A 24,949-nucleotide genomic window follows, 5' to 3' on the forward strand; every position below is an offset into this window, starting at 1 on the left:
ATAAGATAATCCAATTTGAAAAATGTACAACACATCTGGACACTTCACCAAAAAAGACATAAGAATGGCCAATAAGCACATGAAAAGATACTCAAAACATTATTAATCATAAGGGAAATGCAAATTAAAACCACCGTGAGCTAACATTATACATTCACTAGAAGGGCTAACGTTAGGATGACTACCAGCGTGGAGTGCTGCTAAAAATGTGGAGCAACTGGAACTCCCAGTACACTGCTGGCAGGAATGTAAATTGTACAATTGCTCTGGAGGTCAATTTGCCAGTTCCTTGTAAAGTTTAACATACGCTTACTGTACAACCCAGAAATTCCACTTCTGGGTATTATCTGAGTGTAACAGAAAATATGTTCACACAAAGACTGTCCATACCTCAAAAGGTAAATGGATAAATTGTTACACAGTCATAAAATGTAACACAACAATAAAAATGAAGCACTGATACATACAACATGAATGAGTATTAAAAGATATTATGCCCGTCAGTCCCTTTAGGCTCCGCCGCCGCTCCGCCCCTCTGCCAGAGCTCCGGCGCCACCTCAGGCCGGCGGTTCTCCGCGGGAGGGAGCGAGGCGGCTGACGGGGGCGGCAGGGACCCCGGCGGGGCGGCCGGCGGTCCTGCTCGCTCGGCGGCGGCGGCGTCTTGTCTCCACGGGGTCTGCCCGCGGCGCCCATGCACTCTAAGGTGGACAGCAGGTTGTGCGTTGTCAGAATATTTCCACTGCTGCACCGAGGGCACACGCATCTTTAGTGGGACTTGGAATTCCTGGAGAATTGCCTTTGTGAAGAGCCGGCATAATTTCTTTAAATTTCACCTCTTAGCTTCCCATAAAGATATCAAGAAACCATGAACAACTTTAGTAATGAAGAGTTTGACTGCCATTTCTCGGATGAAGGCTTTACTGCCAACGACATTCTGGACCAAAAAATTAATGAAGTTTCTTCTTCTCACGATAAGGATGCCTTCTATGTTGCGGACCTGGGAGACATTCTAAAGAAACATCTGAGATGGTTTAAACCTCTTCCTCGGGTCACCCCCTTTTATGTACTCAAATGCAGTAACAGCAGAACCATAGTGAAGACCCTAGCTGCCATAGGGACAGGATTCGACTGTGCCAGCAACACTGAAATCCAGTTGGCGCAGAGTCTCGGGGTGCCTCCTGAGAGGATTTTCTATGCAAATCCTTATAAACAAGTGTCTCAGATTAAATACGCCGCCAATAATGGAGTCCAGATGATGACTTTTGATAGTGAAGTTGAGTTGATGAAAGTTGCCAGGGCACATCCAAAGGTCAAGTTGGTTTTGCGGATTGCCACAGATGATTCCAAAGCAGTCTATAGCCTCAGTGTCAAATTTGGTGCCACACTCAAAACCAGCAGGCTTCTTCTGGAATGGGCGAAAGAGCTAGCTATTGATGTCATTGGTGTCAGCTTCCACGTGGGAAGTGGTTCTACTGATCCAGGGACCTTCATGCAGGCCATCTCTGATGCCCGCTGTGTCTTTGACATGCGAGCTGAGGTTGGTTTCAACATGTATCTGCTTGACATTGGTGGTGGCTTTCCTGGATCTGAGGATGTAAAGCTTAAATTTGAAGAGATCACCAGTGTAATCAACCCAGCGTTGGACAAGTATTTTCCATTAGACTCTGGAGTGAGAATCATAGCTGAGCCAGGAAGATACTATGTTGCATCAGCTTTCACCCTAGCAATTAATATCATTGCCAAAAAACTCGTATTAAAGGAACAGACAGGCTCTGATGATGAAGATGAGTTGAGTGAACAGACATTTATGTATTATGTGAATGATGGAGTATATGGATCATTCAACTGCATCCTCTTCGATCATGCACACGTGAAGGATCTTCTGCAGAAGAGACCCAAACTAGATAAGAAGTATTATTCATGTAGCATCTGGGGACCGACCTGTGATGGCCTGGATCGCACTGTTGAACGCTGTAACTTGCCCAAGATGCATGTGGGTGATTGGATGCTCTTTGAAAACATGGGTGCTTACACTGTCGCTGCTGCTTCTACTTTCAGTGGATTCCAGAGACTGACCATCTACTATGTGACGTCAGGGCCAACATGGCAACTGATGCAGCAAATCCAGAACCACGACTTCCCACTCGGAGTAGAGGAGCAGGATGTTGGCACTCGGCCTGTGTCCTGTGCTTGGGAGAGGGGAATGAAACAGCACCCAGAAGCCTGTGCTTCAGCTTGTATGAATGTGTAGATACCATTCTTGTAGCTGTTAACTGTGAGTTTAGCTTGATTTAAGGGTTTGGGGGGGACCATTTAACTTAATTTCTGCCAGTTTTGAGATGTCTATGTGAATAGGGTTGGCACAGATGCAACGATGTGTAAGACTAAGTGATGGGGTCACACTTATCTGTGTTCCTATGGAAACTATTTGAATATTTGTTTTACATGGATTTTTACTGACTTTTCAAACATGCTACTAAAGTGTGCCCCTCAACTGCTGAGCAAGCATTTGTAGCTTGTGCATTGGCAGAATGGGCCAGAAGCTTAGTGTTGTGACCTGTTTTAAAATAAATAAAGTATCTTGAAATAAAAAAAAAAAAAAAGATATTATGCCTAGCAAAGGAAGCCAAACACAGAGAATGTCTATTGTAAGAGACCATTCACATAAACTGTAGAATGAGATCAATGATTTCCTGGGACCCAGGGTTGGGGACAGTAAAGGGACGTGACAGGATTTTCTGGAGTGATGAAAATGTTCTATACAATGATTGTGGAGGTTACACAGGCATGTATACAGTTGTCAAAATCCAAACTATACAGTTAGAATGGGTGCATTTTAATGTTTGTAAATTATACCTCTATAAAGTTCATTTAAAAACAAAACCAATGAAACAAAAAACAAAGCATTCTAGAATATTAGCTTTTTATTAGAGAAGAAAGGGGTATTTAAAAAAATCTCTGAGGAGTTTGTTCAAATTACACATTTTTAGCTGTTTACCCTCTTTACCTGGGATTCTGAGATACTTGAAGAACTAGAGTAGTTTGAAAACAAAACAAACCTGAAACTCAGAGTGACTACCCAGTTCTTCCTTCAAATTTTGACAATTTAAACTATGAGGATGCAAAATAGGAGTGCCAAAATGTTGCTGCATACTGACTCAAGATGGAACTTCTTAATAAACTGCCATATCAAAGTACTAAGTAATTCAAGCGAAGTGTGGACTTTAGAATTTCCAAATTTTTTCACTGGCTTTATTGAGTATAATTTAATAAAATAAAACCATCCAATTACACTGTACAAGTCAGTGAGTTCTGATAAATGTCTACAATCATGTAATCCTCACTTCCAAAACTTTCCCTGTACCCCTTTGCAATGCCTGGCAACCAACGGTCTACTCTGTCACTTTGTTTTTTCCTTTTCTAGAATTTCATATAAGCGGAATCATGTTATTTAGCTGTTTGTGTCTCACTTCTTTCATTTAGCGCAATGTTTCTGATATTTTTCTACATTGTTGCATCTATTACTAGTTCATTCCTTTTTATTGCTGATTATTATATTCCATTGTATGGCTGTACAACTTCTTTATCTATTCACCTGATGATAGACGTTTGAGTTGTTTCCAGTTTTGGTTACTATGAGTAAAACTACTATGAACATTGAAGTACAAATTATGTATGGATACATGCTTTCACAGGAGTGGAATTGCTGGGTTGTATGGTAAGTATATGTTTAAATTTATAAGAAACTGACAAACTGTTTTCTAAAGTGATTGTTCAATTTTGTGTTTCCATCAGCCTCACGAGAGTCCTTGCCAGCTCTTGGTATGGTCAGTGTTTTTAATTTTAGGCATTCTAATAGGTGAGAAATGCAATCTCATTGTGAATCAAAATTGTACTTCCTTTGTGCCTAATGATGTACTGAATATCATTTCAAGGGCCATTCATATATCTTCTTTGGTGAACTGTCCAAATCTTTTGCCCACTTTTTAATTGATTTGTCTTTTTATCATTGAGTTTAAGAGCTCTTGGGCTTCCCTGGTGGCGCAGTGGTTGGGAATCCACCTGCCAATGCAGGGGACACGGGTTCGAGCCCAGGTCTGGGAAGATCCCACATGTCGCAGAGCAACTAAGCCCATGCGCCACAAATACTGAGCCTGCACTCTAGAGCCCATGAGCCACAACTACTGAGCCCACGTGCCACAACTACTGAACCCCGTGTGCCTAGAGCCCGTGCTCCGCAACAAGAGAAGCCACCGCAATGAGAAACCTGCACACTGCAACGAGGAGTGGCCCCTGCTCACCGCAACTAGAGAAAGCCCGCGCGCAGTAACGAAGACCCAACGCAGCCAAAAATAAATAAATACATAAATTAAAAAAAAAAAAAAGTTCTTTATATATTCTGAATATAGCCTTTATTAGATATATGCTTGACAAATATTTTCTCCCAGTCTATGGTTTGTCTTTTCATTCTCCTAACAGTACCTTACTGAAGAGCAAAAGTTTTGATAAAGTCCAATTTATCAGCTAGTTTTATGGTCCATGTTTACTGACTGTTATCTAATAAACCTCTCTATAGCCAAACAGCAGTTTTAACCTTCTTATCTGATATTTCTACTTCTGTCATTTTTGGTCTTTTTTTTTCCTAAGGCAATTTAATATCAGATCTGGCCTGTAACTGACCTCCGAGATCAGTTATTAGTATGAACCCTCGTTTTTGAGGTGCTGATGATGAAGCTTCTGAGAGAAAGGAAGATATGCTCCATTTCCCTACTCTGCCTGCTCACCCCATTTCATGTGATTTGAAGAAATGAAATGGCAGAGAAGGTCTGTTGTTACTGATATTCCTTCAGGGCATGGGTCATGTCTTCCTACTTCTTTGTATATTTGGTAATTTTTTACTGAATGCTATTTTGAAATGGCATATTGAAATTTCACTGAATGCTACATTTTTGGCTATTGAACTATTTTGTTTTCCTTTTAAATTGTTGACATGTAGTTATGTGTTATATTATGTTATATGGTATCAGCTTGGTCCTTTGAAGGCATCATTTTAAGCTTTTTATGTCAGACGCAGAGCAATCTTCAGTCTAGGAATAATTTAGCCCCACTATTAAGGTGATATTTTTCTGAGGATTCAACTTGATGTCCTGTGTACCCACTCTTGCTAGCACGGATGCAAACTATTCTAGCCCTGTATGAGTTTAGGGAATTGTTTTCCAGTGGTCCCTTCTGCCACCTTGTGCTTGTTTACCCTACACATGGTGGATCACTATTCAGCCAAAGATTAAAGGGAATCCCTCTGCCAATCTCCAGAACTTTCCCTCTGTGCAGCTTTCTTTCTGGTAATCTGTCCAGCAAATTTTAGCCATCTTGGCCTCCTTGAACTCTAATTTCGGTTTCCTCAACTCAGTGAGACTACTAGGCTTTGTTTGGGTTCTCCCTCGCTGCACTGCAATCCAGAAACTACCTCTAGGCAGTAGGCAGGGATCACTGTAGGGTTCATCTTGTTGGTTTCCCTTTTTTCTGTTCAACTGCCTATCGTCTGGTGTCTAAAGTAGTTGCTTCATCTATTTGGCTTTCTAATTTTTAATACTGGAGGGCTTTAATGATGCTACTATAATTAAATTCACTTATTACTATTTTATATAAATACTTACATATAATAATTTTATATAATTATTTCATTATTATATCATTTATTCCTAAAAAGTAAAAATCACAATAAATATTCCAGTTAGCAAAGCGTCACTTACCTCTTTCACATTTGCATCGTCAAAAAATACCCATTTGGAACTCTTGGTATGAAAAGCAAAGGCACAATAATGTCGGCTAGTGTAGCAAATCATGCCAACAAGGTGAAGTTCACTATTTTTGGCATTTTCATCAGTAACCCTATAAAAAAGCTGTTTAAAAATAATGTATATTTAATATTGTATCTTTTTTAAAATAAGGAACAATTATTTGATGAGTCATGCATTTGATTCTCTATGAAAAATATTTCTCATGCATACTACCCCAAACTGATATTATATTAGTACTAAAGACACCACATTGCACTGTTAACAGAATTACTACTTTCAATTAGTCCACAAGAGACATTAAGTCCAATAAAATGTATTTACTACAACTTAGTTTAGTAGCACAGTATCTCTAACACAGAATTGACACTTTACATACATAAACTCAAAATGTGAGGTAAATTACACATTTCCTGATAATTCATGATTGAATCTCATATTTTAACATACATTAAACATACTACCTCAAGATAACTATTTAAAAGTTTAATTGTAATATAAACCAATTCAAAATATATTAAGATAGTAAAAAGCATATTAAGAGATCAGAGCTGTAGATGAATTTTAAATCTTAAATTTTTCTAGCTTAATATTTATATTTATAATCATTATCATACACATACAAACACATACACACACGCATAAAGTATCATATCATCATCACTCTAGTGATACAGGGACAGAGCACGTGATGGTTTAGTTTGTAACTGAAAGCCATTCCTAGTCTAAGCAAGAAAGGCATTCCAGTTAGCCTGATTTGATTAACTTTATCAGAGTTACATCTGCAAATTATTTCCTTTAGAAAGAAAATTTAGTTCTGAAAAACAAAGTGCCTTATAATATATGAAGATGTTTTAGAGGAATTTAAAAATAAAAAGGAAGAGAATGAAAAGAGTTGATATACCCCGGGAAGATAAAGATGTGTTGCGAGATTCCGAACAACATCTTCGGTCAAGTCAGAATGCTCAGAGTCCCAGACTAAACCAATTGTAACAATCTCTGGGCAATTCATTAAAACACGCCGAATTTTTATTTTTTGGCCACAGTTACTCTAAAGAAAAACACAAAAGACAACTTTTGAAATTATCAAAACAGATATACCACAGGTAATGCCTTATACAGTTTGTATTATGCAATAACAATCTTAACATGTATCAGAAATTTATTTCTTCAGCATATTAACATAGACTTCTAGCAAAGTATTTGTCTTAATTATTGATTAAACATAAAGTTTATTTTAAATCAAAGTACTTTTCTTTGGTATTTTTGTAAATCTGTTAAAACAAGAATTCAACCTAAAAAAAAGCAGATATAAAGCCCTTGAAGCCATTAATAATGTTACATGAGGGAAGACTAATACCATCTGTAATGTTTATTTAAAGAAAAACAAAAAAGAAATTCTCTCTTTAGTCAGATGATAGACTTCAGAACTTAATCAACATATGCTATCTTAAATCCTTCACAGTGTTACCAGTTTTTAAAGAAATAAGAGCTCACATGGTATAAAGAGTTACCTAAAAAAACACTGAAAAAATAAATTCTTCAAATTAATTCCAGATATAATTAATATTTGCATGGTAATTTCTGAATGTCTATTTTCAAATTTACAAACACAGAAGCACACTAATGTTCTCCAAATTATACTTACAGGACATTTCCTATAGTCATCAGTTGTATTCGCTGCTTGCAGCAATTCTGCAAACATTTCAGGCTTAGAGCGTTCATGCCTTTCCATCATTCTTTCAACTTCATTGCTACAAAAGAAAGAAGCAGTCCCAAATCTGGCCTATGAACTTAAAAAATATCCAGTAAATTTGCATCAAAAATACTAAGTTATCAATATAGGTATGATCATTTTTTCTGTCTTAAAACACAATTTTGTTTGAAAAATTAACCATGAAGTAAATTTCCATGAAATGAAAAATTATGATATTGGGCAGGTTATGATGAAAAAAGTTAGGTCAAGAACAGAATAAAATAACATGAAATCATACCACTGTTTGGAATTAGATGAATGAGGTAAGATGTTCCATCTGAAGGTAATTCTAAGTTAACAGTTTCTTTTACATTATTACTTAACAAACAGGGAATTGAGTTTAAACTTCTGCCTAACAAGAACAAGAAACTTTAGGAAAGGCTCCCTCTCTGGCCTAAAGTTCCCATAAACAAGGTTATTTTCAGCTAAGAGAAGGGCCCTTTGCTGATTAATGCAGAAGTCACAACCAAAGCTACTTAAACGAGGCTTGTGCCTTTTGTTCCTATTATGACTACTAACCATTTCATTAGAGTCTAGGCAGGGTATCAGTGCCATTTTGTATCCAACTTCTCCTAGAGTCAAATTTTTACATATCAAGGTATTAAGTATCTTTAAACAACTATTTAAACATTTCCAAAAAGATATATAATGTAAGCTCAATACACCTACTAGTTTCCATTCGTGGTGCTCTGGTTTTACTTAATAGTAATTTTAACTGTCTTAGTGCTGGATATATTTTACAGTTCAATGGTAAATAATATACAATATTCAATAACAACTAAAAGTACCAATTCTTCTAAAGCACTTCACAAGTAGACTAGAAAGCACTAAATCTGACAGGCTCATTCAAAATGCACATAATGGTTTTTTACAAAATTGACAGCATCAGAGTAGTGGTTAACCAGATACATTTTGAATCTGAAATGAACCCAGACCTGGGTTTCAATCTTAATTCATTCATTTACCAGGTTAATCATATTAAGCCTATTTCTTGATCAACAAAAGTTTTTGTTAAGACTAAAAGCAACAATTTATGTAAAGCCTGGAACATAGTAAGCATTGAACAACTGGTATTCAATACTTATCACCAATAAAAAGAGAGAGATTATAATTAGAATTCAAATTCTGGGCTTTCACAATTCGTGGTGTGGACCAGGGAGAGACTGACGGAACTCTGATTCTTATTACCTAAGATACTGTCTCAGAGCACTGTCATTTTACACAAGAGTTTCAAAGTAGACTTAAAGTTTTACAGCTTTTAATTTGTGGTCTATCCTTATTCGAACACCACCCTATTTTTCATACAAAGTGAATGAAACTGACTACAACTGACTGAAGTTTAAAGAATGTTCCTCTAAATCGATGTTTCCCAACTCTGTATATATCCAAATTACCAACTTGCTATATTCAATGATCTTTAAGAAATAATGTGCTATATCCAAAATAAATCAAGGAAGTTTAATAATACAATGAAATGGAGAGCACCTAATATTCACTTTGTGCAATGATAAAAATATTGGTAGCATTTAGCAACTAACTGCTGTACTGATGTATTCTGATTGATAATTATTGATCCATGTTTCGTCTTTTGTATTAAAGTATCTGCAAACATTTATGATCTCATTCAATGTTTATCATACATCAAATATTTACACTCTCAAATACCTGTTGCCGTGTTCAAACAACTCTTATTATGTAAAGTCTAGAGATCATTTTTGGATCCCTAAGCTGATGTTTCATGGCTAGGGAGGGAGGGGACAGACAAGCATGGCAAATTTTTATTTCAGGTGAATGTTATGGCCTTAAATGCAATAAACCTAACAGAGGATTATTTTCACTTTTTTCTTTCTTGTCTGCTTACCCTAGCTTCCATCACTACGCAGGGACATGGTGGAGCCGACAGGAGACATGGCCACTACAAAGGTAACACCTTAGCAAAAATGAAGAAATCATGTACAATTCCATTTACCCTTGAACTTGTCATTTTAAGCTCTCCTCCACAGTTTCAAAAACTTGCTACAAATATAAATAGATATACATTTTTGACTAATATTTTGTACATTTCACTGAGTGACATCTATATTTAGTAAGTCAGAAACAACTGAGATAGACATCCCTTAGTACCCCTGATGGTAGCACATTTGTTAATCTCAGAGAGTAGATATTCATAGATGTTACAGTTTCATAAAATAAAGGCTCAATGTGATCACATACGTGACTAACATCTTTGGTAAATATGCTTTAAGAGGTTCTTACCATAGGGCTGTTGTAGAAATGTACCGCACAAATTCTGTGAAGGGTAGAGGATCTGATGATGCTCCACAGCTACGACACACACACTGCAGGTAAAAATATATGTCTAATTTATCAATCATAAAACATAAATATAGTCTCTAATAAAATAGTTAAGCCATCTCACCTGTTCATACAGAGTCATAGCAAACTTCTGGTGAGTGATACAAGATTTAGAGGTACACATGTCTGCATCTCTGCTTGGCACTATGTGAAAATGAATCCTCTCCAATATATTTTCCTAATTTAAACATTAAAAGACAAATGAGTTGCAAATCTTGCATAGGACACTTCAAAACACAACTCTTTTTAACTTTACAAATTGAAAAATCTGAGTATTTTCCAAAGTGTTAACCTTAGAAGTGCCATGTACATTGTCAGCTTTTCAGCTTCCCTCTTTAACCGAGCCTTCAAATGCTGCTCAATTATTCACCTTTTGCAGCATTCGATTTTAAAAAAATTTTAGCAAAGCATTATAATGTAACATGATTTTAATAAAGATTTAAAAAATCAATTCATGGTGGCTGACATCTAGAATTTAATATTAGAAAACAAGATTTCCTATGTTCCCAGCATTCTCACATTGAGAAAAAGCAATTAATTTAAAAAAATCCTACTTGGATCATTTCGATAGTCTATATAACTTAAATCAAAACATCAATGATAAAGGCTTATCATACCTGCACTAACAACCCGAATGCAAGTAATCTGCTCTTCAACAAACTTCTTATGAAAGTGTGGATTTGTAATATAGATCAATAAGGGGTATTAATTTCTTTAACAAATTATCCTTTTTACCAAAGCTTAACCAATGGATTATTTTAATTAGTTAACTTCCCCCTCCTCCGCCCCAGGACATTTATAACTATTCAATTATTTAAGCCTGGATTTCTAGATATCCCATGAATAATCATATCATGGATTAGTATACTTCACTTAAGTGAAAGTAAGACTATAAAGTTCAGTACTGTACAAAACATATCCATTTATATATTAAGCAATGGAGCAATTATAAACATGAGAAGTATGAAAAGCATATTTCATGACTGTGTGTGTCGTTTTTGCCATATTTTAGTCAACATGGCAAGTGTGCTAAGCATTCGAGATGTTCATTTAAAAAGAAAACATAGGGGTCTGGGCAAGATGGCGGAAGAGTAAGACGCGGAGATCACCTTCCTTCCCACAGATACAGTAGAAATACATCTACACGTGGAACTGCTCCTACAGAACACCCACTGAACGCTGGCAGAAGACGTCAGACCTCCCAAAAGGCAAGAAAATCCCCACGTACTTGGGTAGGGCAAAAGAAAAAAGAAATAACAGAGACAAAAGAATAGGGACGGGACCTGCACCAGTGGGAGGGAGCTGTGAAGGAGGCAAGGTTTCCACACACTAGGAAGCCCCTTCGCGGGCGGAGACTGCGGGTGGCGGAGGGGGGAAGCTTCGGAGCCACGGAGGAGAGCGCAGCAACGGGGGTGCGGAGGGCAAAGCGGAGAGATTCCCGCACAAAGGAGCGGTGCCGACCAGCACTCACCAACCCTAGAGGCTTGTCTGCTCACCCGCCGGGGCAGGCGGAGGCTGGGAGCTGAGGCTCCGGCTTCGATCGAATCCCAGGGAGAGGACTGGGGTTGGCGGCGTGAACACAGCCTGAAGGGGTTAGCGCACCACAGCTAGCTGGGAGGGAGTCCGGGAAAAAGTCTGCAGCTGCCGAAGAGGCAAGAGACTTTTTCTTGCCTCTTTGTTTCCCGGTGCGTGAGGAGAGGGGATTCACAGCACCGCCTAAACGAACTCCAGAGACGGGCGCGGGCCGCGGTTATCAGCGCGGACCCCAGAGACGGGCATGAGACGCTAAGGCTGCTGCTGCCGCCACCAAGAAGCCTGTGTGCGAGCACAGGTCACTCTCCACACCGCCCGTCACGGGAGCCGGTGCAGCCCGCCATGGCCAGGCTCCCGTGATCCGGGGACAACTTCCTCGGGAGAACGCACGGCGCGCCTCAGGCTGCTGCAACGTCACACCGGCCTCTGCCGCCGCAGGCTCGCCCCGCATCCGTACCCCTCCCTCCCCCCGCCCGAGTGAGCCAGAGCCCCCGAAGCAGCTGCTCCTTTAACCCCGATCTGTCTGGGCGGGGAACAGACGCCCTCAGGCGACCTACATGCAGAGGCGGGTCCAAATCCAAAGCTGAACCCCGGGAGCTGTACGAACAAAGAAGAGAAAGGGAAATCTCTCCCAGCAGCCTCAGAAGCAGCGGATTAAAGCTCCACAAACAACTTGATGTGCCTGCATCTGTTGAATACCCGAATAGACAACGAATCATCCCAAATTTAGGAGGTGGACTTTGGGGCAGGATATATTAATTTTTCCCCTTTTCCTTTTTTTGTGAGTGTATATGTGTATGCTTCTGGGTGAGATTTTGTCTGTATAGCTTTGCTTACACCATTAGTCCTAGGGTTAGGTCCGTCCATTCTGTTTTTGTTTTTTTTTTTTTTAACTTAAAAAAATTTTTTTTCCCAATGTTTTCTTAATAATTTTTTCCTTATTTTCTATTTTTAAAAATTAAAAAAAATTTTTAATAAGTTTTTTCATATTTTTTATTTTAAAAAATTAAAAAATTTTTTTCTTAATAAATATTTTTCTTAATATTTTTCTTATTTTTTATTATAAAAAACCAATAAATCTATTTTTAAAAATTAAAAAAAAATTTTTTCTTAATAAATTTATTCTTAATAATTTTTTTTCTTATTTTTTATTATAATAGCTTTATTTTATTTTATTTTATCCTCTTTCTTTCTTTCTTTCTATGTTTTCTCCCTTTTATTCTGAGCTGTGTGGATGAAAGGCTTTTGGTGCTCCAGCCAGGCATCAGGGCTGTGCCTCTGAGGTGGGAGAGCCAACTTCAGGACACTGGTCCACAAGAGACCTCCCAGCTCCACGTAATACCAAACGGCGAAAATCTCTCAGAGATCTCCATCTCAACGTCAAGACCCAGCTTCACTCAACGACCAGCAAGCTACAGTGCTGGACACCCTATGCCAAACAACTAGCAAGACAGGAACACAGCCCCATCCATTAGCAGAGAGGCTGCCTAAAATCATAATAAGGCCACAGACACCCCAAAACACACCACCAGACGTGGACGTGCCCACCAGAAAGACAGGATCCAGCCTCATCCACCAGAACATAGGCACTAGTCCCCTCCACCAGGAAGCCTACACAACCCACTGAACCAACCTTAGCCACTGGGGACAGATACCAAAAACAACGGGAACTACGAACCTGCAGCCTGTGAAAAGGAGACCCCAAACACAGTAAGATAAGCAAAATGAGAAGACAAAAAAACACACAGCAGGTGAAGGAGCAGGGTCAAAACACACCAGACCTAACAAATGAAGAGGAAATAGGCAGTCTACCTGAAAAAGAATTCAGAATAATGATAGTAAAGATGATCTAAAATCTTGGAAATAGAATAGACAAAATGCAAGAAACATTTAACAAGGACGTAGAAGAACTAAAGAGGAACCAAGCAACGATGAAAAACATAATAAATGAAATTAAAAATACTCTAGACGGGATCAATAACAGAATAACTGAGGCAGAAGAACGGATAAGTGACCTGGAAGATAAAATAGTGGAAATAACTACTGCAGAGCAGAATAAAGAAAAAACAATGAAAAGAATTGAGGACAGTCTCAGAGACGTCTGGGACAACATTAAACGCACCAACATTCGAATTATAGGGGTCCCAGAAGAAGAAGAGAAAAAGAAAGGGACTGAGAAAATATTTGAAGAGATTATAGTTGAAAACTTCCCTAATATGGGAAAGGAAATAGTTAATCAAGTCCTGGAAGCACAGAGAGTCCCAAACAGGATAAATCCAAGGAGAAACACACCAAGACACATATTAATCAAACTATCAAAAATTAAATATAAAGAAAACATATTAAAAGCAGCAAGGGAAAAACAACAAATAACACACAAGGGAATCCCCATAAGGTTAACAGCTGATCTTTCAGCAGAATCTCTGCAAGCCAGAAGGGAGTGGCAGGATATACTTAAAGTGATGAAGGAGAAAAACCTACAACCAAGATTACTCTACCCAGCAAGGATCTCATTCAGATTTGATGGAGAAATTAAAACCTTTACAGACAAGCAAAAGCTGAGAGAGTTCAGCACCACCAAACCAGCTTTACAACAAATGCTAAAGGAACTTCTCTAGGCAAGAAACACAAGAGAAGGAAAACACCTACAATAACAAACCCAAAACATTTAAGAAAATGGGAATAGGAACATACATATCGATAATTACCTTAAATGTAAATGGATTAAATGCTCCCACCAAAAGACACAGACGGGCTGAATGGATACAAAAACAAGACCCATATATATGGTGTCTACAAGAGACCCACTTCAGACCTAGAGACACATACAGACTGAAAGTGAGGGGATGGAAAAAGATATTCCATGCAAATGGAAATCAAAAGAAAGCTGGAGTAGCAATTCTCATATCAGACAAAATAGACTTTAAAATAAAGACTATTACAAGAGACAAAGAAGGACACTATATAATGATCAAGGGATCGATCCAAGAGGAAGGTATAACAATTGTAAATATTTATGCACCCAACATAGGAGCACCGCAATACATAAGGCAAATACTAACAGCCATAAAAGGGGAAATCGACAGTAACACAATCATAGTAGGGGACTTTAACACCCCACTTTCACCAATGGACAGATCATCCAAAATGAAAATAAATAAGGAAACACAAGCTTTAAATGATACATTAAACAAGATGGACTTAATTGATATTTATAGGACATTCCACCCAAAAACAACAGAATACACATTTTTCTCAAGTGCTCATGGAACATTCTCCAGGATAGATCATATCTTGGGTCACAAATCAAGCCTTGGTAAATTTTAAAAAATTGAAATCGTATCAAGTATCTTTTCCGACCACAACGCTATGAGACTAGATATCAATTACAGGAAAAGATCTGTAAAATATACAAACACAGGGAGGCTACACAATACACTACTTAATAACGAAGTGATCACTGAAGAAATCAAAGGGGAAATCAAAAAATACCTAGAAACAAATGACAATGGAGACACGACGATCCAAAACCTATGGGACGCAGCAAAAGCAGTTCTAAGAGGGAAGTTTATAGCAATACAAGCCTACATCAAGAAACAGGAAACATCTCGAATAAACAACCTAACCTTGCACCTAAAGCAATTAGAGAAAGAAGAACAAAAAAACCCCAAAGCTAGCAGAAGGAAAGAAATCATAAAGATCAGATCAGAAATAAATGAAAAAGAAATGAAGGAAACAATAGCAAAAATCAATGAAACTAAAAGCTGGTTCTTTGAGAAGATAAACAAAATTGATAAACCATTAGCCAGACTCATCAAGAGAAAAAGGGAGAAGACTCAAATCAATAGAATTAGAAATGAAAAAGGAGAAGTAACCACTGACACTGCAGAAATACGAACAATCATGAGAGATTACTACAAGTAACTGTATGCCAATAAAATGGACAACCTGGAAGAAATGGACAGATTCTTAGAAATGCACAACCTGCCGAGACTGAACCAGGAAGAAATAGAAAATATGAACAGACCAATCACAAGCACTGAAATTGAAACTGTGATTAAAAATCTTCCAACACACAAAAGCCCAAGACCAGATGGCTGCACAGGCGAATTCTATCAAACATTTAGAGAAGAGCTAACACCTATCCTTCTCAAACTCTTCCAAAATATTGCAGAGGGAGGAACACTCCACAACTCATTCTACGAGGCCACCATCACCCTGATACCAAAACCAGACAAAGATGTCACAAAGAAAGAAAACTACAGGCCAATATCACTGATGAACATAGATGCAAAAATCCTCAACAAAATACTAGCAAACAGAATCCAACAGCACATTAAAAGGATCATACACCATGATCAAGTGGGGTTTATTCCAGGAATGCAAGGATTCTTCAATATACGCAAATCAATCAACGTGATACATCATATTAACAAATTGAAGGAGAAAAACCATATGATCATCTCAATAGATGCAGAGAAAGCTTTCGACAAAATTCAACACCCATTTATGATAAAAGTCCTGCAAAAAGTAGGCATAGAGGGAACTTTCCTCAACATAATAAAGGCCATATATGACAAACCCACAGCCAATATTGTCCTCAATGGTGAAAAACTGAAACCATTTCCACTAAGATCAGGAACAAGACAAGGTTGCCCACTCTCACCACTATTATTCAACATAGTTTTGGAAGTGTTAGCCACAGCAATCAGAGAAGAAAAAGAAATAAAAGGAATCCAAATCGGAAAAGAAGTAAAGCTGTCACTGTTTGCAGATGACATGATACTATACATAGAGAATCCTAAAGATGCTACCAGAAAACTACTAGAGCTAATAAATGAATTTGGTAAAGTAGCAGGATACAAAATTAATGCACAGAAATCTCTTGCATTCCTGTATACTAATGATGAAAAATCTGAAAGTGAAATTAAGAAAACACTCCCGTTTACCATTGCAACAAAAAGAATAAAATATCTAGGAATAAACCTACCTAAGGAGACAAAAGACCTGTATGCAGAAAATTATAGGACACTGATGAAAGAAATTAAAGATGATACAAATAGATGGAGAGATATACCATGTTCTTGGATTAGAAGAATCAACATTGTGAAAATGACTCTGCTACCCAAAGCAATCTACAGATTCAATGCAATCCCTATCAAACTACCACTGGCATTTTTCACAGAACTAGAACAAAAAATTTCACAATTTGTATGGAAACACAAAAGACCCCGAAGAGCCAAAGCAATCTTGAGAACGAAAAATGGAGCTGGAGGAATCAGGCTCTCTGACTTCAGACTATATTACAAAGCTACAGTAATCAAGACAGTTTGGTACTGGCACAAAAACAGAAATATAGATCAATGGAACAGGATAGAAAGCCCAGAGATAAGCCCACGCACATATGGTCACCTTATCTTTGATAAAGGAGGCAAGCATATACAGTGGAGAAAAGACAGCCTCTTCAATAAGTGGTGCTGGGAAAATTGGACAGGTACATGTAAAAGTATGAAATTAGAACACTCCCTGACACCATACACAAAAATAAACTCAAAATGGATTAAAGACCTAAGTGTAAGGCCAGACACTATCAAACTCTTAGAGGAAAACATAGGCAGAACACTCTATGACATAAATCACAGCAAGATCCTTTTTCACCCAGCTCCTAGAGAAATGGAAATAAAAACACAAATAAACAAATGGGACCTAATGAAACTTAAAAGCTTTTGCACAGCAAAGGAAACCATAAACAAGATCAAAAGACAACCCTCAGAATGGGAGAAAATATTTGCAAATGAAGCAACTGACAAAGGATTAATCTCCAAGATTTACAAGCAGCTCATGCAGCTCAATAACAAAAAAACAAACAACCCAATCCAAAAATGGGCAGAAGACCTAAATAGACATTTCTCCAAAGAAGAGATACAGATTGCCAACAGACACATGAAAGAATGCTCAACATCATTAATCATTAGAGAAATGCAAATCAAAACTACAATGAGGTATCATCTCACACCGGTCAGAATGGCCATCATCAAAAAATCTAGAAACAATAAATGCTGGAGAGGGTGTGGAGAAAAGGGAACACTCTTGCACTGTTGGTGGGAATGTAAATTGATACAGCCACTATGGAGAACAGTATGGAGGTTCCTTAAAAAACTAAAAATAGAACTACCATACGACCCAGCAATCCCACTACTGGGCATATACCCTGAGAAAACCATAATTCATAAAGAGTCATGTACCAAAATATTCATTGCAGCTCTGTTTACGATAGCCAGGACATGGAAGCAACCTAGGTGTCCATCATCGGATGAATGGATAAAGAAGATGTGGCACATATATACAATGGAATATTACTCAGCCATAAAAAGAAATGAAATGGAGGTGTTTGTAATGAGGTGGATGGAGTTAGAGTCTGTCATACAGAGTGAAGTAAGTCAGAAAGAGAAAAAGAAATACAGTATGCTAACACATATATATGGAATCTAAGGAAAAAAAAAAAAGGGTCATGAAGAACCTAGTGGCAAGATGGGAATAAAGACACAGACCTACTAGAGAATGGACTTCAGGATATGTGTAGGGGGAGGGGTGAGATGTGACAGGGTGAGAGAGTGTCATGGACATATATACACTACCAAATGTAAAATAGATAGCTAGTGGGACGCAGCCGCATAGCACAGGGAGATCAGTTCTGTGCTTTGTGACCACCTAGAGGGGTGGGATAGGGAGGGTGGGAGGGAGGGAGATGCAAGAGGGAAGAGATATGGGAACATATGTATATGTATAACTGATTCACTTTGTTATAAAGCAGAAGCTAACACACCATTGTAAAGCAATTATACTTCAATAAAGATGTTTAAAAAAAAAAAAAAAAATGACAATGGAGACATGATGACCCAAAACCTATGGGATGCAGCAAAAGCAGTTCTAAGAGGGAAGTTTATAGCAATACAAGCCTACATCAAGAAACAGGAAACATCTCGAATAAACAACCTAACCTTGCACCTAAAGCAATTAGAGAAAGAAGAACAAAAAAACCCCAAAGCTAGCAGAAGGAAAGAAATCATAAAGATCAGATCAGAAATAAATGAAAAAGAAATGAAGGAAACAATAGCAAAAATCAATGAAACTAAAAGCTGGTTCTTTGAGAAGATAAACAAAATTGATAAACCATTAGCCAGACTCATCAAGAGAAAAAGGGAGAAGACTCAAATTAATAGAATTAGAAATGAAAAAGGAGAAGTAACCACTGACACTGCAGAAATAAAAATGATCATGAGCGATTACTACAAGCAACTCTATGCCAATACAATGGACAACCTGGAAGAAATGGACAGATTCTTAGAAATGCACAACCTGCCGAGACTGAACCAGGAAGAAATAGAAAATATGAACAGACCAATCACAAGCACTGAAATTGAAACTGTGATTAAAAATCTTCCAACACACAAACGCCCAAGACCAGATGGCTTCACAGGCGAATTCTATCAAACATTTAGAGAAGAGCTAACACCTATCCTTCTCAAACTCTTCCAAAATATTGCAGAGGGAGGAACACTCCACAACTCATTCTACGAGGCCACCATCACCCTGATACCAAAACCAGACAAAGATGTCACAAAGAAAGAAAACTACAGGCCAATATCACTGATGAACATAGATGCAAAAATCCTCAACAAAATACTAGCAAACAGAATCCAACAGCACATTAAAAGGATTATACACCATGATCAAGTGGGGTTTATTCCAGGAATGCAAGGATTCTTCAATATACGCAAATCAATCAACGTGATACATCATATTAACAAATTGAAGGAGAAAAACCATATGATCATCTCAATTGATGCAGAGAAAGCTTTTGACAAAATTCAGCACCCATTTATGATAAAAGCCCTGCAGAAAGTAGGCATAGAGGGAACTTTCCTCAACATAATAAAGGCCATATATGACAAACCCACAGCCAACATCGTCCTCAATGGTGAAAAACTGAAACCATTTCCACTAAGGTCAGGAACAAGACAAGGTTGCCCACTCTCACCACTATTATTCAACATACTTTTGGAAGTTTTAGCCACAGCAATCAGAGAAGAAAAAGAAATAAAAGGAATCCAAATCGGAAAAGAAGAAGTAAAGCTGTCACTATTTGCAGGTGACATGATACTATACATAGAGAATCCTAAAGATGCTACCAGAAAACTACTAGAGCTAATCAATGAATTTGGTAAAGTAGGAGGATACAAAATTAATGCACAGAAATCTCTTGCATTCTTATACACTAATGATGAAAAATCTGAAAGTGAAATTAAGAAAACACTCCCATTTACCACTGCAACAAAAAGAATAAAATATCTAGGAATAAACCTACCTAAGGAGACAAAAGACCTGTATGCAGAAAATTATAGGACACTGATGAAAGAAATTAAAGATGATACAAATAGATGGAGAGATATACCATGTTCTTGGATTGGAAGAATCAACATTGTGAAAATGACTCTACTACCCAAAGCAATCTACAGATTCAATGCAATCCCTATCAAACTACCACTGGCATTTTTCACAGAACTAGAACAAAAAATTTCACAATTTGTATGGAAACACAAAAGACCCCGAAGAGCCAAAGCAATCTTGAGAACGAAAAATGGAGCTGGAGGAATCAGGCTCCCTGACTTCAGACTACACTACAAAGCTACAGTAATCAAGACAGTTTGGTACTGGCACAAAAACAGAAATATAGATCAATGGAACAGGATAGAAAGCCCAGAGATAAGCCCACGCACATATGGTCACCTTATCTTTGATAAAGGAGGCAAGCATATACAGTGGAGAAAAGACAGCCTCTTCAATAAGTGGTGCTGGGAAAATTGGACAGGTACATGTAAAAGTATGAAATTAGAACACTCCCTGACACCATACACAAAAATAAACTCAAAATGGATTAAAGACCTAAGTGTAAGGCCAGACACTATCAAACTCTTAGAGGAAAACATAGGCAGAACACTCTATGACATAAATCACAGCAAGATCCTTTTTCACCCAGCTCCTAGAGAAATGGAAATAAAAACACAAATAAACAAATGGGACCTAATGAAACTTAAAAGCTTTTGCACAGCAAAGGAAACCATAAACAAGACCAAAAGACAACCCTCAGAATGGGAGAAAATATTTGCAAATGAAGCAACTGACAAAGGATTAATCTCCAAGATTTACAAGCAGCTCATGCAGCTCAATAACAAAAAAACGAACAACCCAATCCAAAAATGGGCAGAAGACCTAAATAGACATTTCTCCAAAGAAGATATACAGATTGCCAACAGACACATGAAAGAATGCTCAACATCATTAATCATTAGAGAAATGCAAATCAAAAGTACAACGAGGTATCATCTCACACCGGTGAGAATGGCCATCATCAAAAAATCTAGAAACAATAAATGCTGGAGAGGGTGTGGAGAAAAGGGAACACTCTTGCACTGTTGGTGTGAATATAAATTGATACAGCCACTATGGAGAACAGTATGGAGGTTCCTTAAAAAACTAAAAATAGAACTACCATACGACCCAGCAATCCCACTACTGGGCATATACCCTGAGAAAACCATAATTCAAAAAGAGTCATGTACCAAAATGTTCATTGCAGCTCTGTTTACAATAGCCAGGACATGGAAGCAACCTAAGTGTCCATCATCGGATGAATGGATAAAGAAGATGTGGCACATATATACAATGGAATATTACTCAGCCATAAAAAGAAATGAAATGGAGGTATTTGTAATGAGGTGGACGGAGTTAAGTCTGTCATACAGAGTGAAGTAAGTCAGAAAGAGAAAAACAAATACAGTATGCTAACACATATATATGGAATCTAAGGAAAAAAAAAAAAGGTCATGAAGAACCTAGTGGCAAGACGGGAATAAAGACGCAGACCTACTAGAGAACGGACTTGAGGATATGGGGAGGGGGAGGGGTGAGATGTGACAGGGTGAGAGAGTGTCATGGACATATATACACTACCAAATGTAAAATAGATAGCTAGTGGGACGCAGTCGCATAGCACAGGGAGATCAGTTCTGTGCTTTGTGACCACCTAGAGGGGTGGGATAGGGAGGGTGGGAGGGAGGGAGATGCAAGAGGGAAGAGATATGGGAACATATGTATATGTATAACTGATTCACTTTGTTATAAAGCAGAAACTAACACACCATTGTAAAGCAATTATACTTCAATAAAGATGTTTAAAAAAAAAAAAAAGAAAACATAAATGCGAAATGAATTCTATAGAGAGTAATAAATTCTTCAAAAATTTGGAGAACGGATTGGGGTGCTTTGATGATGCATTATCTAGTAGATGTGACTTACGTTGAACTTTAACAAATAATAGATTAGGAAAGTTTTGAATATTTCAGGAACTTGAGCAAAGGCTACAAAACAGGAATTTAAAAGACGTGTTTGAGGAATGGACTGAAAGTATCTCACCAGAAGGGAAAATTCAGGAAGGAAGCAAAGAGATAAACTGGAGTTTAAATTTAAAGAGCCTTAAATGTCAGAAGAGAGTCAGATGTGAATCACAGAAATATCTGAAGCGCAAGCATTTATCTGAAAAAAATCATAATATGGTGGCTGTTAAAAAAGACTCTTAGGATATAGGTTAAAAGGACACTAGTAAGGAGGCTTAAATAATGCTGAGAGTAGAGGCCCGAGCTAAACAGAAATGGCGACAGGGAAATAACATGGCGAGGCAAAACTTAAAAGGGTTTCTGATGAAAGAATTTACATAATTTGCTGAAGAGATATAAGACTAAGAGAAGAAATAGCTGTCTTAAATATAGGTGACATCTATGTTATTGAAACGATTAATCATCAACATGCATATTTAAGAAGGTATATAGGTACATCCCTGATCAAAGGAATGCTCTACTTATCAATATGGTGGTAACACAGTCTCAGAACATCAACCTCAGTCAGTGATTCTCCACCTGGAGTAAGGTGTATATCAGAATTGCTGCCCCTGACAGCTGCCCATCAAGATCCTCTGCTCTTCCAAAGAGAAGCATGCAATGCATTACATTGCATGTAATGAGAAATGTTACTGGGAGAGTGTGTTGCGTATGTAAACCCCGTGGAACAGAACGACCTCAGTGCTATGATTTATACATAATAAGCCTTTTTGCTCCAATAAATAAATTTTAAAGTATTCTAGTAGCCTAACTCTGAATAATTAGAGCAGCACAAATAATCAAAAGCAAGAGTACACAAAACACACGTGGACTTAAACTGAGCTTTGAGGGGTAGGTAAGACAAGGATCTACTGAGCAGTTCTGATACTTTTCCACTGCTATAAATTTATGTTTCATTTGTCTCAAAAGGTGCATAATTTAAGGAATGCCAACTGCCATTCTGACTTAAGGATTATCAGAAATACTTACAAAGCACTCTGCAGCATCATCCATAAGGCCAAGCTGAAATCGCTGCTCATCTTTGAAACTTTCTGCAAGTGCATGCCTTATGTTATCCGAAGGAAGTGCTTTTTCTCGACTGTGTTGAAACTGTGCAAATATTTTCTGGGAATCAACAAATACATCAACCAGTAAGTTTAACACCAACAACTAAAAAACACTTGAGCAATTTCATTTCAACAGCAAAACTCAAAACTCTATACTCAAACTAACAGTCTTTTGCTTTAAAATTCCATACAAAAAATTAATTATTTCTGTGAGTAATATGTAGAAATGGTTGCCCCAGCCTCTAAATCAAATGTTAGTGCATAAGAATTAAACATGTAAAGTTCTCAGATCCCATCCTCAGAGATTCTGATTGACATGAGGCCCATTTTTAAACTGTTCCCTAGCTGACTATGATCTAAGTTGTTTAGAAAGAGTTTTGAGATGAGTTGCTTTAAATCTTAAAGTATACTGTAGGAATTAAAATTATGTTATACAAAAATAAACATATAATCAAATAAAACAGTAGGAACTCACTAGACTTGAAACAGTGGGAACATCATTCAAGAACATTAAATTATAGGTGTTAATCTGGTCTTCTATTTTCTTTATTGAATTTAAGCAAGAAAAACTTTTTAATAAGTTCCAGTTTTATGACAATCATCTTAGGTGAGTGAAAGTGGGGAAAAAATAAAGTTTGCTGTGATAAACCACCAAATAAGGATTGATCATATTAAGTGCTATATTAATTAGCTCAAGGGGTATGTCATCTCAAAAAAAAATTGCTTTTAAGATCAACATACGGTAGGCTAGGAAATATTTCAAGAATCTGTTCCACTGATACAAGAAAATTTAATTTACAAATAAGAAATTTAAAAAGAAAGATGCCAAGTGATATTAGATATCCAGAACCAAAATTTTTAGCTACAATTACAAATGATAAAAAATGAAAAATATTTTCACAAGTCATTTCTTATTTAGGTAGTCAACTTTTCCATGTTTAAGATATTAATCCTACACAAGACTGATGTTCATTTAACATCTATTTTTTTGATTGTCTAGTATATGTGAGGCATTGTTCTACACCAGAAAACAAAGACCCTGCCCTCATGGAGCATACGTTCTAGTTGTAGTAATAAGGAGAGGGCAAATAAGTAACTATATGTCAGAATGTAATAAGTACAATAGAGAAAAACAAAGAAATACAATACAAGAGAGAAAGATAAAGTAGTGTAATAGGGATAGGGATGCTGGGGGTAGGAGAGAGGGAGGGAGCTTACCTATTACCAAGGGTAGTCAAGGAAGGTCTCACTGATGGAAAAATAACATTTAAGGAGAGGCATAAAGGAAATAAGGGTGTTAGCCACAGGGACATCTGGAAGAAAATCATTCTAGACAAAAGGAATAATAATGAAAACACTCAGAGATGAAAGCGAGCTCTGAGAAACTGCAAGGAGCACAGTGCAGTGTGTGTGTGTGTGTGTGTGTGTGTGTGTGCGCGCGCACACGAACAGGTGTTTTGAGGCAGGGGACGCAAGCAGGGGAAAGAGGCAGGTGATGTGTAAGGCTATGGGAAGACCTGAGCTAGAAAATTTAACTAGTTTTTACACCTGGACAAAACATTCAAAATTTACTGCAGAGTAAATAAAATGCGATACTGTAATCTGATCTAAGTTCATTCATCAACCCTATTTTTGCCATATAAAAAAGAGAATATAAAATCGCCTCCTGATTGGGATTGACATGTATACACTGATGTGTATAAAATTGATGACTAATAAGAACCTGCTGTATAAAAAAATAAATAAAATTAAATTAAAAAATTTTTTTTAAATAAAATAAAATAAAATTGCTTCCTTTGGTGACTTATTCAAACAGCCTTTTTAGGAATGTAAGTCAAAATAAAGCATGAAAACTACCTTTTATTTTCCTGTATTATGTATATGTGTGTGTATTAAGAATACTCAAGAATGTAAAAGACTGAAATACTTATTTCTGAAAACATATTAATCAAATCTTAAATTCCTGGGCAAAAATTTCAATGACACAAATGAGTTGCTAATATA

At 37.4% G+C, this 24,949-nt stretch overlaps 2 protein-coding genes across 3 annotated transcripts in view; one reads left to right on the forward strand and one right to left on the reverse strand.

Moving 5' to 3' along the window:
* Positions 1 to 24,949, reverse strand: part of USP53 (ubiquitin specific peptidase 53) — a 78,320-nt gene that overhangs the window by 25,203 nt on the left and 28,168 nt on the right. For both annotated transcript variants that reach the window (XM_061192029.1, XM_061192028.1), the window contains 6 exons: positions 22,869 to 23,003; positions 9,974 to 10,087; positions 9,811 to 9,893; positions 7,447 to 7,552; positions 6,703 to 6,849; positions 5,754 to 5,903 (listed from right to left, as the gene is read on the reverse strand). In XM_061192029.1, coding sequence (XP_061048012.1) covers positions 5,754 to 5,903; positions 6,703 to 6,849; positions 7,447 to 7,552; positions 9,811 to 9,893; positions 9,974 to 10,087; positions 22,869 to 23,003 — 735 coding nt within the window. The remainder of the gene's footprint in view (positions 1 to 5,753; positions 5,904 to 6,702; positions 6,850 to 7,446; positions 7,553 to 9,810; positions 9,894 to 9,973; positions 10,088 to 22,868; positions 23,004 to 24,949) is intronic.
* On the forward strand, positions 866 to 2,251 carry LOC133091942 (ornithine decarboxylase-like). The gene has a single exon (XM_061191125.1). It carries the CDS (start codon positions 866 to 868, stop codon positions 2,249 to 2,251), a length of 1,386 nt encoding a protein of 461 aa, XP_061047108.1.

Source organism: Eubalaena glacialis, chromosome 5, assembly GCF_028564815.1.
Source record: "Eubalaena glacialis isolate mEubGla1 chromosome 5, mEubGla1.1.hap2.+ XY, whole genome shotgun sequence".
NCBI lineage: Eukaryota > Metazoa > Chordata > Mammalia > Artiodactyla > Balaenidae > Eubalaena > Eubalaena glacialis.

Bases quoted from the DNA above. Each gene is read 5' to 3' on its own strand.
- LOC133091942 (XM_061191125.1), top strand. From the start codon at position 866: ATGAACAACTTTAGTAATGAAGAGTTTGACTGCCATTTCTCGGATGAA.